Source organism: Oncorhynchus mykiss, chromosome 11 (assembly GCF_013265735.2).
Source record: "Oncorhynchus mykiss isolate Arlee chromosome 11, USDA_OmykA_1.1, whole genome shotgun sequence".
Lineage (NCBI taxonomy): Eukaryota > Metazoa > Chordata > Actinopteri > Salmoniformes > Salmonidae > Oncorhynchus > Oncorhynchus mykiss.
In genome coordinates, this window is record NC_048575.1 from 14,462,303 (window position 1) to 14,477,727 (window position 15,425).

Sequence of the window (15,425 nt, forward strand, 5' to 3'; positions counted from 1 at the left end):
CCTGTCAAACCTCTCTCTCTCTCTCTCTCTCTCTCTCTCTCTCTCTCTCTCTCTCTCTCTCTCCCTCTCTCTCTCTCCTTCCCCCAAGCTGTTGTGTTATGTACCCCCTACATCTCTATATCCAGGATCAGGGTGAAACAACTTCTCTAACCACTGAGTGAATCTCTGGATCTAGTCTAGTGTGTTTCCAATCAACTCTGATGTCCCTAATGTTGAGAGAATATTTTAGGACCTCAAAAGGGCTTCAGAATTCAGGCCTCTAGCTAGCGCAACTAAAGCAAGCCCTGTCAATCCCCATGAAACCCTGAGTAACGACATTGCTGAATTTCATCACATTTAGGGATGAATTGCTTCTACCCTTCCTCCTTCAACAGTGACCTTGACTGATTGTTCGCACATCAATCTTTAGACACTCACTCACTCACTCACTCACTCACTCACTCACTCACTCACCAAACCCTCCCCCCAAAAGGTCAAAGGTTGTAGATGTGTACTCACAGTCCGGCTCAGACTTAATCTCTGACCCAGCAGAGCAACAGGGGGTTTGGACATAAAGAACTGCAGTCACCCCCAGAGCATAGCAGTCAGTCTGACCAGAGGCCCCCTCAGCGCATGCCCACAGCCCCAGGCCAACAGAGACATATTAAAGAACTCATTCACACTCTAGTTTCCACTCACAACACACTGTCCGCCTGAGAGTGAAAACACTCTAATTTACTGGCCCCCAGTGCCAGCAGTGATATTTTATCCGTACCAGGTTGTATAGAACCTGGCTCTGTGAGAGCCAGAGTGAGTGGATCCTCCACATATCCCACAAACCACAGGAAGAGCTCAACTGTACACCGGAGCACTGCGTTCCCGTTCTTCAAAAACAACATGGAAACCACAGCGACTCCCAGAGAGGTAGCAGTGGCCTCCCTCTACATCTCAAGAGTCTTTGACCGACCAACAAGTCACGGCTCAGTTTTACTGCCAGTCCGCCAAGCAAGCAACACAGTCTTCATATATGCAACATATTTGTGTCCTTCCACAACCCAGAACATGATATATACACACTAATAGTCTTATGAATATGCTACTGTATGTGTGGCTGTCAAGGTACTCAAAAACCCTTCCACTGGGGTTTGATGTTATTTTGTAAACTGGCTATGGGGTATGTCAACCCCTGTCAACCCCTGTCTGCATTGACCATATTGCTCTACTAAATGTTCCTGTGAAGATCACAAAAGTAGGAGGATTTCAATGATGTGTTTTCAATGGACGTCAGCTAAAACACATACCACTCTGCCTTTTATACCTGTCCAAACTGACCAGTTCACATTTTGATTCAATGCTTCTGACAGGCAAAAATGACTCTTCTGTTTCTCATGAACCTGTTTTTCTCTTTGAATGTGGCAGACAGATTTAGTTCAAATAGGCCGGTGGAATGTGCCAAAGCAGACCAAATGCAGAGCATGCTACACATCGGTGTCAGACGGGCTGAGTTCCAATTATGATTCCACGATCACATTATATCTTCAGGAGGAAGAACGCCCAGTACCCACACTCATTCCAGCACCCTAAAAATCTCTGTTTTATTTTACAGTGAGCAGAGCTGTCAGTCACTCTAACAGTATTTTATTATTCAGCACCTGAGAGATAATGGATGTTCACACTCAACTATCAGATTCTGACCCCATTCTTTTTCCGAGGTATGATTTGCAGTCAACTCGGTGAGCAGTGGTACTCACAGAATGATTGATTGAAAAACCATTACATTTCACAACAAGCACACCAGGGGCATCATCCCCAAACTGTCTTTTTCTGGAGATGTATTTCAGTTATATCCAATTGGAATTGCTGCATTCGAAGAAGTTCTCCATAGGAGAAGTTACTTTACACTAAAATGAACATATAGACACCAACGTTTGCCACAATAATTATTTTTAATTTTAATTTTACCTTTATTTAACTAGGCAAGTCAGTTAAGAACAAATTCTTATTTTCAATGACGGCCTAGGAACAATATTATCAATATTAAGGTAGTAGAACGATGCCTTCTACCAATGTAGAGAACCCATACCGTTTTCTATTACATGTATAAAGCTTCTCTCCTTCAGCCCACTGTCTGGGCAGGAACCAGAGCATTCCTGTCTGTATCTGTTTGGGGGGGAATAAAGTGTTGTACAGTAATCAGGTGTAAAACAGGTGGAGCAGTGTTGACATAGGAGGGTAGCATGTGAAAAATGTGCTGCTGCCATGCAATCACAAAGGGAAAAGCCAGGCGGTTGATTTAGACCTTTAATCACAGTGCTGGATGATAAGTATAGGATCAAACGAAGGCACGCGATGCCTGGAATAACTGGGAGAGCCACCTAAAGCCTACACAGGGATTCCTGGTGGAAACATGCCAACGCAGTAGCAGTAGGCTGGGATGGATGCCCCAATCACCAGGCCAGACAGAACTGTATCATCTTCAATGAGTCTGGCGATTTGATGGATAGCTGGGTAGCTACTACGCATTCGTAAAGTATTCACACTCCTTGACTTTTTCCACGTTTTATGTAAATGTGATATTTCCATTTTTATTTGTAATACATTTGCAAAATTTTCAAAAATAAATATGTTTTTGTTTTGTCGTTATGGGGTATTGTGTATAGTTTGATGAGCAAAAAAACGATTTAATCAATTTTAGAACAAGGCTGTAACGTAACAACATGTGGAAAAAGTCAAGTGGTCAGAATACTTTCACTGTAAGTTATTTCACAACAATCTAGTATTTCTAGCTCTATCTGAACATTTGGGGAGATATTCTGTTCTCGTCCCAGTTCTAACATAGGGTCTGGCTTCACTCATTCCCCCATAGTCTGGGGCACACATTGACTGACTGATGGACTGATTAAATGGCACAGACCTCTATTGAACTCAGGGCGGGGGACAATTACATTATTCCAGTCCAGTCAAGGATTGAAACCCCACAGATCTCTGTTTCCATTGAGACATGTTTATAACGTGTAGAACTGCAGAAAATTAGCTTTAAAGCTGCAATTTTTTCTCTCTTGCAACAAGAGGGGCGTGAACAGTTTCTGGTTGCATGGGTTGTGAGGTTGGTGTTTGTTACTATAAATTACATTATCCAGCCCGTCCTTTGCCGCCTAGGAAATTTGTGTATGAAACCTTCTCAAATAGTATTTGAATACCCTTGTAGGGTCTATGATTTCCAGTCTTAATTAGGGCATATTAATATACAGACTTAACAGTCTTAATTAGGGCTCCTAAGGGGCATAGCAGTCTAAGGCACTGCATCTCAGTGCTAGAGGCGCCATCACAGACCCTGGCTCGATTCCAGGCTGTATCACAACTTGCCGTGATTGGGAGTCCCATAGGGTGGCACACAACTGGCCCAGCATTGATAGGGTTTGGCTGGGGTAGGCTGTCATTGTAAATAATAATTTGTTCTTAACTGACTTGCCTAGTTAAATAAAGGTTAAATCATATAAATATTTCAGTGTGCAGGAGCTCAGCAAACACTGAGTGGATTCATTTTTTTATTTAAAAAAGTGTTTTACAGAGTAGGCCTACAGAAAGGACATATGAAGGTTATCACTTTAGCTGTGCTTTAGAAATATGCGTAAGGCTATGCTGTCAAAATAGTTGCTTACTAAAACTGATAAACAACTTATATTTGTACAAAATTGGCTACTATATGGATAAACATTCTAAGGGTGAAATTGAGGTGTCAATATTGGGAGGGGGAAGAACAGTAGACGGGCCCCCCCCCCCCCCCCGATCTATATACAGTACCAGTCTAAAAATTTGGACACACCTACTCATTCAAGGGTTTTTCTTTATTTTGACTATTTTCTACATTGTAGAATAATAGTGAAAACATCAAATTTATGAAATAGCACATATGGAATCATGTAGTAACCAATAAAGTGTTAACCAAATCCAAATATATTTTATATTTCAGTTTCTTCAAAGTAGCCACTGTTTGCCTTGATGCCAGCTTTGCACACGCTTGGCATTCTCTCAACCGGCTTCATGAGGTAGTCACCTGGAATGCATTTCAATAAACAGGTGTGTCTTGATAAATGTACATTTGTGGAATTTCTTTCCTTCTTAATGTGTTTGAGTCAATCACTTGTGTTGTGACAAGGTAGGGGTGGTATACAGAAGATATCCCTATTTGGTAAAAGACCAAGTCCATATTATGGCAAGAACAGCTCAAATAAGCAAAGAGAAACAATAGCCCATCATTACTTTAAGACATTAAGGTCAGTCAATCTGGAACGTTTCAAAAACTTCCAGTCACAAAAACCATCAAGCGCTAAGATGAAACTGTCTCTCATGAGGACCGCCACAGGAAAGGAAGACCCAGAGTGACCTCTGCTGCAAAGCATAAGTGTGTTAGAGTTAACTGCACCTCAGATTGCAGCCCAAATAAATGCTTCACAGAGTTCAAGTAACAGACACATCTCAACATCAACTGTTCAGTAGAGAATGCGTGAATCAGGACTTCATGGTTGAATTGCTGCAAAGAAACCACTTACTAAAGGACACCAATAATAAGAAGAGACTTGCTTGGGCCAAGAAACACGAGCAATGGACATTAGACTGGTGAAAATCTGTTCTTTGGACTGATGAGTCCAAATTTGAGATTTTAGTTCCAACCGCCGTGTCTTTGTGAGGCGCAGAGTAGGTGAACGGATGATCTCCACGTGTGGTTCCCACCGTGAAGCATGGAGGTGAGGTGTAATGATGTGGGGGTGCTTTGCTGGTGACTATGTCAGGGATTTATTTAAAATTCAAGGCACACTTAGCCAGCATGGCTACCACAGCATTCTGCAGTGATACTGCAGACATCTGGTTTGTGCTTAGTGGGACAATCATTTGTTTTTCAACAGGACAATGACCCAACACAACTCCAGGCTGGGCTATTTGACAAAGAAGGATAGTGAAGGAGCACTGCATCAGATGACCTGGCCTCCACAATCACCCGACCTTAACCCAACTGAGATGGTTTGGGATGACTTGGACCGCAGAGTGAAGGAAAAGCAGCCAACAAGTGCTCAGAATATGTGGGATCTCCTTCAAGACTGTTGGAAAAGCATTCCAGGTGAAACTGGTTGAGAGAATGCCAAGACCGTGCAAAGCTGTCATCAAGGCAAAGGGTGGCTATTTTGAAGAATCTAAAATATATTTTGATTTGTTTGACACTCTTTTGGTTACTGCACGATTCCATATGTGTTATTTCATAGTGTTGATGTCGTAACTATTGTTCTACAATGTAGAAAATAGTAAAAATCAAGAGCAACCCTTGAATGAATAGGTGTGCCCAAACTTTTGACTAGTACTGTGGATATATATATATATATATATATATATATATATATATATATATATATATATATATATATAGTTTTAAACGCATTTCCTGTAATTCTACACAGTTTGACATTACTTATTATCCCTCTCTTGAGGTTTATTTTGAGGGGTATATGGAGGGGGATTTTGAAAACACAGTATAAGTGAAAGGATAAGTGGAAATATTTATTTTAGGAATAAACAAACTTCCTGCATTTCAACACATTTTGCCATGGTGCAGAGAGAAAAATGTGCGGTTTTATAATGCTATTCTATACATTTTGTCATGAGTCTGAGATAAAATGTTGCCGTTTTAAAGCTAATTTCCTGCAATTCTACACATTTTGCCATGGGGCAGAGAGAAACATTATCTGTTTTAAATGAACTGCCCTGGAAACATCTCACTTTTAACAGTTAAAATTCTGTTAACTGATACCCAAATCATGTTGATGACTTCTCCTATACTCTTAACCACCTCAAGCTTCTATCTCAAACAGACCATTTAAAAAATGCTTTCTATTTCCTCGTAGAGGATGATGTCATTGCATGAATATGTTTTGTGACCGGTATACGCCCACACCATACCAACACAGAAAAGCTGCTTTTTAAAATACTTGATTAACATTTTTTGGAAGGAAACTATTTCACTCATATTGTAACTACAGTGCCTTCAGAAAGTATTCATACCCCTTGATTTATTCCACATGTTGTTGTGTTGCAACCTGATTAAATAAATACAATTTCTCACCCATCTACACACAATACCCCATAATGACAAAGTGAAAATATGTTTTTAGACATTTTAACAAATATTTATTGAAAATAAAATACAGAAATATCTAATTTACATAAGTATTCCCACCTCTGAGTCAATACCTTGTAGAAGCATCTGTTTTCACTTCATTGTGGGTTATTGTGTGTAGATGGGTCAGAAAAAAAAATGAATCCATTTTGAGTTCAGCCTATAACACAACAAAATGTGGAATAAGTCAAGGGGTATGAATACATTCTGAAGGCACCATAATTATAGATCATATTTCATAGACATATGGAAACAGTGGAAAGTTAATTTAAAGGTCGACTTTGTGCATAAATGCAAAAAATAATGGCTATTATTATATCAATGCACCATCATACCAGGTAATTTAATACTTACATTTTTGTTTATTTTATAAATGGATTAATATCTGTTCTCCAAAATGTATTTAAAGACCCCAATAGTTATTTTGTTGTTAGAGTTTGTTCTTTGTCAGGCAGGCTATATAGCCTGTCTGCCCATCCACACTGCTCTGGCCAAACTGACGTTTCTTCTCCGATAGAGCACCGTCAGGCAAAGCCTATTTTGCAAGAGGCATATGGTCCTGTTCACAGTGTAACTAAACGATGCTATCGATTTAAATAACTCGCTTCGGTAACACTCTGCTATTTGGGATAATCGGGAAGTCTCTACCCCATTGAAGTTGACATTTCAAATGGTTAAGGTATCGGTTAATGTTAGGGTTAGGTAGTAAGGGTTAATGTTAGGGTTAAGCTAGGTGTTACGGTTAAGGTTAGGGAGGGTTCAGTGTATAGCATAGCACTATTCGTATCCAAACGGGATAGGGATCCATTTACCGACCTCCTTGACACACACCGGGTCACGTGACAGATTCTGCACATTTTAAAAAGAACGGGATATCCTTCAATTCACACCAGGGCTTCACCGAGGTGGCTAAATGACTCCCCGGTGCCAGTTGACCGACTTTCGCACCTTCGCAGCCCTTTTGTGCAATTGTCAGAGGAGCGTCAACGGAACAACGCGCTGAACGCACCAACGACACATGAGGCTTCATAATCAAACCTGTTGACTGGGGCCCCGTACTAATTTTTATCCTCGTTTATATTCTTATACGAAGTTGATCTACAGTCTGCAGAGAAATCAAATTGGAGGGCGAAAAGTGGGGCTATCCTCTGTCATTATTAATATTTGCTCGGGATGGCAGTTAACTTTAGATGCGCAGTTCAAACCTTAGTTTTACTGGGCTGTGTGATTATCCTCAGTAACGTGCTATGTCCCGTTGGTGCGTACCTCTACAACAACCGCTATGCAGGGTAAGTGAGGATTCTCATTCATTTCTGAGCTTTGTGACTGGAAGATAAAGTTGAATCCTGAGCTCTCATTCGTGTTGAAAACTTGAAGTTGAACACCTATGAGGTAAAACAAAGAAGGGTAAAACATAAAAGGAATTATCTGTATTTTAAAGGGGCAATCAGCAGTTGCTACATCCATTTTTGGATTCATTCATTCATGAAATATAGCCTACCCATTGATTCTGGAAGATTATAACATAGGCTATCAATGAGTCATGAACTTAGTTAAACTGTCATATCCCATCAGAACTCAAAATATAAGCTTGTTTTACTCCAATGTTGGTAAATAAAGTAAATGTCAACAACCACTAAAAACATAGTGAAAACAATGCATGTGATATCATGGATGGTAGCCTTTGCATCCATAGCTCATTCTACGAATTTGAGAGTGGTTAGGCCTACATTTCTCTAGCCCTATCCCTCAGCTTTTTACCGAAACAGAGGCGGGGACGCTTTGTTATTGTTTCTACTTTGCTGATTTAAGTTGGTCTACTGAAAGTAATTCTATCCTCAGATGAAGCATGGGGTTTACTTCCCCTCATCTCCTGTTGAAAAGAGATGGATTTTCCAAAGCAACTTTGTATGTGTGAGTGCACGTTTTTCTCTCGTATGGATAGTAAATAATCCTTGCTGGAGACACGTGTTTTCTACTTTGTGTATTCGAGACATATGGAACACCAAGATGTTATGATGGATGTAAGATAAGCCTACAGTTGTCACGTTTTGGCCCCACAGCTCTTATGATAAGTGCTGGCTAGTTAGAGATGCAGCAACTGCAGTTGATACCAGACAGATCAGGGAAAATGGAACATTGGGAGACAGCCTCTTTTGGGACAGAGAACCTCAGAAGAGAACCTGGCTGTGTTGAAGTTCTGGAATTCACAGAGTTCCGTCAAGGTGCATGGGGCACATCGAGGGGGCACAGTGGGAACATTTTGGGCGCCTGAAGCACATTGGGGAACTGAGGGATAGTTTAGAGTACACTTTGGGCAATTTTGGAGGGTATTCCTGAGCAAGTAATTGCTCTCCTCTAGGCATAATTTCAGGGAGCTTTGGGGTAGTTTTGGGAGGCACAGCAGGATCCCATCTGTCCTTCCATAGCCCCACCCCCCTCGTTCCCCTGCATCCAGGACTTGTTCCAAAAGCCCCGGTAACCCACCCAAACCCTAGCTGCTCAGCACAGACCATCCCACTTTATCAAGGTAGGAAAACCAGGGCAAGGAAACAAGACTCCCGACGCTGACACTGTAGGGAACTCTGTGCCGTTCTGTTCAGAATTCCTTATACTGTATGATAGTGGGTGTTGTCCCACTTAGTTTTAATCTGTTGAAGGATTGCACAATGAGCCTTTAGTCTTAAGGACTAAATGGTCACTATTGTTGTTAAATCTTTGTGATTATATGAGTTTGCTTTCGGTAATTATCATGTCTCCTGTTGGTTGAGCATGGTCTAATACCAGTGTTTCCCCTAGGATTTTTTTCAGCAGAGGTGGTAAAGTTAGCATGGGGGGGTAGTGAGCGTGGCCAATTCTACCCGTTTTGCTATGCAGCGGAGAGAACATTTTACAGTTTTAAAGCTAGTTTCCTGCAATGCACATTTTTTTTTCATGGGGGCTGAGAGAAATATTTCTGTTTTAAAGCTAATTTCCTGCAATTCTACAACCTTTACCATGGCTTAATGTCATGATGCTATAAATAGATCGGGAGACAGGCACAGGAATGTGTAATAGGGGTTTTATTTTCCAAATGACAGCGTGCCTTGTAAAGGCATGGGGACGAAGACCAAACAAACACGTAACAAAACACAGGGTTGAAACCCAAACAAAATAGCGAAGAGTACCTCCAATAAATACGCAATCGCACATTGATTATCACATGGGATGAGACCCGTAATCATCTGCACCATATAAGTGGCACGAAAGCCAAAACAACATAGCACAGGTTCTCACACGACCAATGGACATAGCAACAATAATCAACAGGACAATGGTGAACAAAGGCCACACTCATACAATTACTAATCAATGGGAATAGGGACCAGGTGTGCGTAATGACAGTTCCGGAGGGATCCATGACAGTACTCAGCATTTTTGGACACCGATTATGGCCGATTACATTGCACTCCACGAGGAGACTGCATGGCAGGCTGACTACCTGTTATGCGAGTGCAGCAAGGAGCCAAGGTAAGTTGCTAGCTAGCATTAAACTTATCTTGTAAAAAACAATCAATCTTAACATAATCACTAGTTAACTACACATGGTTGATGATATTACTAGTTTAACTAGCTTGTCCTGCGTTGCATACAATCAATGCGGTGCCTGTTAATTTATCATTGAATCACAGCCTACTTCACCAAACAGGTGATTTAATAAGCGCATTCGCGAAAAAAGCACTGTCGTTGCACCAATGTGTACCTAACCATAAACATCAATGCCTTTCTTAAAATCAATACACAAGTATATATTTTTAAACCTGCATATTTAATTAATATTGCCTGCTAACATGAATTTCTTTTAACTAGGGAAATTGTGTCCCTTCTCTTGCATTCTGTGCAAGCAGAGTCAGGGTATATGCAGCAGTTTGGGCCGCCTGGCTCGTTGCGAACTGTGAACTGTGACCATTTCTTCCTAACAAAGACCGTAATTAATTTGCCAGAATTGTACATAATTATGACATAACATTGAAGGTTGTGCTATGTAACAGCAATATTTAGACTTAGGGATGCCACCCGTTAGATAAAATATGAATGGTTCCATATTTCACTGAAAGAATAAACATTTTGTTTTGGAAATTATTGTTTCCGGATTTGACCATATTAATGACCTAAGGCTCGTATTTCTGTGTGTTATTATATTATAATTAAGTCTATGATTTGATAGAGCAGTCTGACTGAGCGGTGGTAGGCAGCAGCAGGCTCGTAAGCATTCATTCAAACAGCACTTTCTTGCATTTGCCAGCAGCTCTTCGCTGTGCTTCAAGCATTGCGCTGTTTATGACTTCAAGCCTATCAACTCCCGAGATTATGCTGGCAATACTAAAATACCTATTAGAACATCCAATAGTCAAAGGTATATGACATACAAATTGTATAGAGAGAAATAGTCCTAAAATAACTACAACCTAAAACTTCTTACCTGGGAATATTGAAGACTAGTGTTAAAAGGAACCACCAGCTTTCATATGTTCTGAGTAAGGAACTTAAAACGTTAGCTTTATTACATGGCACATATTGCACTTTTACTTTCTTCTCCAACACTTTGTTTTTGCATTATTTAAACCAAATTGAACATGTTTCATTATTTATTTGAGACTAAATTGATTTAATTGATGTGTTATATTAAGTTAAAATAAGTGTTCCTTCAGTACTGTTGTAATTGTCATTATTACAAAGAAATGTAAAAATCGTCCGGTTAATCGGTATCGGCTTTTGTTTGGTCCTCCAATAATCGGTATCGGTGTTGAAAAAATCATATTCGGTCGACCTCTAGTTGAAACCTAAACAAAAGAGCGAGGAGTGCCTCGAATAAATACACAATCACACAATGATTATCACACGGGACGAGACCCCTAATCATCTGCATGATATACGTGACCAGAAAGCCAAAACAACATAGCACATGACCAATGGACATAGAACTTTAATCGACAGGACAATGGTGAACAAAGGGCACACTTATACAGTAACTAATCAATGGGAATAGGGACCAGGTGTCACGCCCTGACCTTAGAGAGCCTTTTTATTTCTCTATTTGGTTAGGTCGGGGTGTGATTTGGGTGGGCATTCTAGTTTTTCTATTTCTTTGTTGGCCGGGTATGGTTCCCAATCAGAGGCAGGTGTCTATCGTTGTCTCTGATTGGGGATCATACTTAGGCAGCCTTTTTTCCCACCTTAGTTTGTGGGATCTTGTTTTCGTGTAGTGCCTGTGAGCACTCCGGTCGTTACGTCTCGTTTGCTGTTTATTGTTTTTGTTGGTGAGTTTCTTTATTAAAGATGTGGAACTCTATGCACGCTGCGCCTTGGTCCGATCCATCATTAAACGATCGTGACACCAGGTGTGCGTAATGACTGTTACGGAGGGATCCGTGACACTTATGCCGTGTTCTTATGCAATCTGAGTGACTCAAACATTATAACAAAATCCATCGAGGCCCCATACCATGACATTTTCTTTCTACGTACTTTATATCTGGTTTTAGTTGTTTAAGTTTACACTGAAAACTATCAAAATCATGACATTACCCTGAGGAAGGCACAGTGACCCTGAGGAAGGCACAGTGACCCTGAGGAAGGCACAGTGACCCTGAGGAAGGCACAGTGACACTGAGGAAGGCACAGTGACCCTGAGGAAGGCACAGTGACCATGAGGAAGGCACAGTGACACTGAGGAAGGCACAGTGACACTGAGGAAGGCACAGTGACCCTGAGGGAAGGCACAGTGACCCTGAGGAAGGCACAGTGACACTGAGGAAGGCACAGTGACCCTGAGGAAGGCACAGTGACCCTGAGGAAGGCACAGTGACACTGAGGAAGGCACAGTGACCCTGAGGAAGGCACAGTGACCCTGAGGAAGGCACAGTGACACTGAGGAAGGCACAGTGACCCTGAGGAAGGCACAGTGACCATGAGGAAGGCACAGTGACCATGAGGAAGGCACAGTGACCCTGAGGAAGGCACAGTGACCATGAGGAAGGCACAGTGACCCTGAGGAAGGCACAGTGACACTGAGGAAGGCACAGTGACCCTGAGGAAGGCACAGTGACACTGAGGAAGGCACAGTGACCCTGAGGAAGGCACAGTGACACTGAGGAAGGCACAGTGACCCTGAGGAAGGCACAGTGACCCTGAGGAAGGCACAGTGACCCTGAGGAAGGCACAGTGACCCTGAGGAAGGCACAGTGACCCTGAGGAAGGCACAGTGACCCTGAGGAAGGCACAGTGACCATGAGGAAGGCACAGTGACCCTGAGGAAGGCACAGTGACCCTGAGGAAGGCACAGTGACCCTGAGGAAGGCACAGTGACTATGAGGAAGGCACAGTGACCCTGAGGAAGGCACAGTGACCCTGAGGAAGGCACAGTGACCCTGAGGAAGGCACAGTGACTATGAGGAAGGCACAGTGACCCTGAGGAAGGCACAGTGACCCTGAGGAAGGCACAGTGACCCTGAGGAAGGCACAGTGACCCTGAGGAAGGCACAGTGACTATGAGGAAGGCACAGTGACCCTGAGGAAGGCACAGTGACCCTGAGGAAGGCACAGTGACCCTGAGGAAGGCACAGTGACCATGAGGAAGGCACAGTGACCCTGAGGAAGGCACAGTGACCCTGAGGAAGGCACAGTGACCCTGAGGAAGGCACAGTGACCATGAGGAAGGCACAGTGACCCTGAGGAAGGCACAGTGACCCTGAGGAAGGCACAGTGACCATGAGGAAGGCACAGTGACCCTGAGGAAGGCACAGTGACCATGAGGAAGGCACAGTGACCCTGAGGAAGGCACAGTGACCCTGGGGAAGGCACAGTGACCCTGAGGAAGGCACAGTGACCCTGAGGAAGGCACAGTGACCCTGAGGAAGGCACAGTGACCCTGAGGAAGGCACAGTGACCCTGAGGAAGGCACAGTGACCCTGAGGAAGGCACAGTGACCCTGAGGAAGGCACAGTGACCCTGAGGAAGGCACAGTGATGCCAAAACGTTGGTAAATACCCATTAAATTGCTGGGAGATTACACATGGAGTGTGCAACTTTCTTTATTTTGATATTTTATAGTTTATTGTCCGTTAGTCAGCACCTCCACACAAACTATTACTCTGGGTGTGCGCCAGCTCATGTTCTTTTTATGTAAGTTTACACTGAACACATTTTACCATCCCGAAACAAAATATTAGTATTATTAATATATATTTTAGTTTTTTTGTAGTGGCAGCCACAATTTGTGTGCTGCGGCTAAATACATAAAGGGGAAACCCTGAATACAGTACACTTGTCAGATCTTGATATTGTGATACAGAAGGACTATGTGCCCCTATTCCCTCAACAATGGGGCACACAGAGTTGGGTATATTGAAGGTGGACCTACAGTACAGAGTGGAGCGATAATAGAATTTCTCTCGGTATCCAAAAGGACTACAGAGAAGTGCCTTCTGTCTTAGTGCCAAGGGCTCAGTTAAAAGGTTACTGCCATAGAGAGAGCTGAGTGAAATGTCAGATTGACAGCTTAAAAGACAGCTTTAGCCTAGAAAGAAATGCTACCAGTGCACAGCAGGCTTTAAAGACACACTGAGACACACTGAGAAGGCAGTGCCAGCGTTTTGACAGAGAGTCTATGATCCATGGGGATCGCTATGACAAGGAAAAGATGGGTCAATTTGGGTGACGATAAAACACCTTTCAGGAGTAGAACTAGACTGCAGCCTTGGTGGATTGTTTTGAATTCTATAGGGTGCACTTTGTCATATGATGTCATTGTCGCTCAAATCTGACTAAGAAGTCGTTATTATTTAAAATGCCATTGATAATGTATCATAGGGAAACAAAAGAGAAAGCCACTATCTGTTGTTTCAGAACCAGCATGTATGGGCATAGAAACATAGAAATGAAATGGTGTATTGGACATTGCATGAGCTACACAGTTTTCAAGTTTGGGGTGGAAAGGGATTTTGCCCTAGATGAAGGGTCTCTAAGTCATGCTCTAACCTGTAGGCAATGAGGCTGCGTGTAGCATTGGGGAAGGGCTGTTGGTGGCATTTCTTGTGGCCGCTGGAGTGGGGTGTAATGCCCCTTTGTTCCTTCTCTCCCTCATCCCTATAAGCGGCCCTGGGCCACCTTTGTTTAAGGGGGCCACAACACAATGTGTCACAGTGTGAAAGACCTGGTGGAAAATGGAAACATGATAGAGAAAGGCATAAATAGACAGAGGGAGAGAGAGAGTGCTATAGGGAGTGGGGAAGAGAAATAGAGAGAGAGAGCTATAGGGAGTGAAGAAGAGAAATAGAAAGGTGGAGAGAGAGCACTATAGGGAGTGAGGAAGAGAAAGAGAGAGAGAGAGAGAGTGCTATAGGGAGTGAGGTAGATAAAAAGAGAGAGAGAGAGCGAGAGAGAGAGCTATAGGGAGTGAAGAAGAGAAATAGAAAGGTGGAGAGAGAGCGCTATAGGGAGTGAGGAAGAGAAAGAGAGAGAGAGAGAGAGTGCTATAGGGAGTGAGGTAGATAAAAAGAGAGAGAGAGAGAGAGCGAGAGGGAGGGAGAGAGCTATAGGGAGTGAGGAAGATAAATAGAGAGAGAGAGAGAAAGAGAGAGCTATAGGGAGTGAGGAAGAGAAATAGAGAGAGAGAGAGAGCTATAGGGAGTGAGGAAGAGAAAAAGAGAGAGAGAGAGGGAGAGAGAGAGCTATAGGGAGTGAGGAAGAGAAATAGAGAGAGAGAGCTATAGGGAGTGAGGAAGAGAAAAAGAGAGGGGGAGAGAGCGCTATAGGGAGTGAGGAAGAGAAAAAGAGAGCGAGAGGGAGAGAGAGAGAGCTATAGGGAGTGAGGAAGAGAAATAGAGAGAGAGAGAGAGCTATAGGGAGTGAGGAAGAGAAATAGAGAGAGAGAGCTATAGGGAGTGAGGAAGAGAAAAAGAGAGGGGGAGAGAGAGAGAGCTATAGGGAGTGAGGAAGAGAAAAAGAGAGGGGGAGAGAGCTATAGGGAGTGAGGAAGAGAAAAAAAGAGCGAAAGGGAGAGAGAGAGAGCTATAGGGAGTGAGGAGAGAGAGAGAGAGCTATAGGGAGTGAGGAAGAGAAAAAGAGAGAGAGAGAGAGAGCTATAGGGAGTGAGGAAGAGAAAAAAAGAGCGAAAGGGAGAGAGAGAGAGCTATAGGGAGTGAGGAAGAGAAAAAGAGAGGGGGAGAGAGAGAGAGCTATAGGGAGTGAGGAAGAGAAATAGAGAGAGAGAGAGAGAGCTATAGGGAGTGAGGAA

The 15,425-nt window shown here is 42.8% G+C and overlaps 1 protein-coding gene across 2 annotated transcripts in view; it reads left to right on the top strand.

Moving 5' to 3' along the window:
* The first annotated feature begins 6,687 nt into the window (after positions 1–6,687).
* cpa6 (carboxypeptidase A6) overlaps positions 6,688–15,425 on the top strand; it is a 44,221-nt gene continuing 35,483 nt past the window's right edge. Inside the window, exon 1 of one of the 2 annotated variants that reach the window (XM_036934956.1) lies at positions 6,688–7,437. In XM_036934956.1, coding sequence (XP_036790851.1) covers positions 7,396–7,437 — 42 coding nt within the window. In that variant the 5' untranslated portion in view covers positions 6,688–7,395. The remainder of the gene's footprint in view (positions 7,438–15,425) is intronic. The other variant, XM_036934955.1, reaches the window with a different exon arrangement.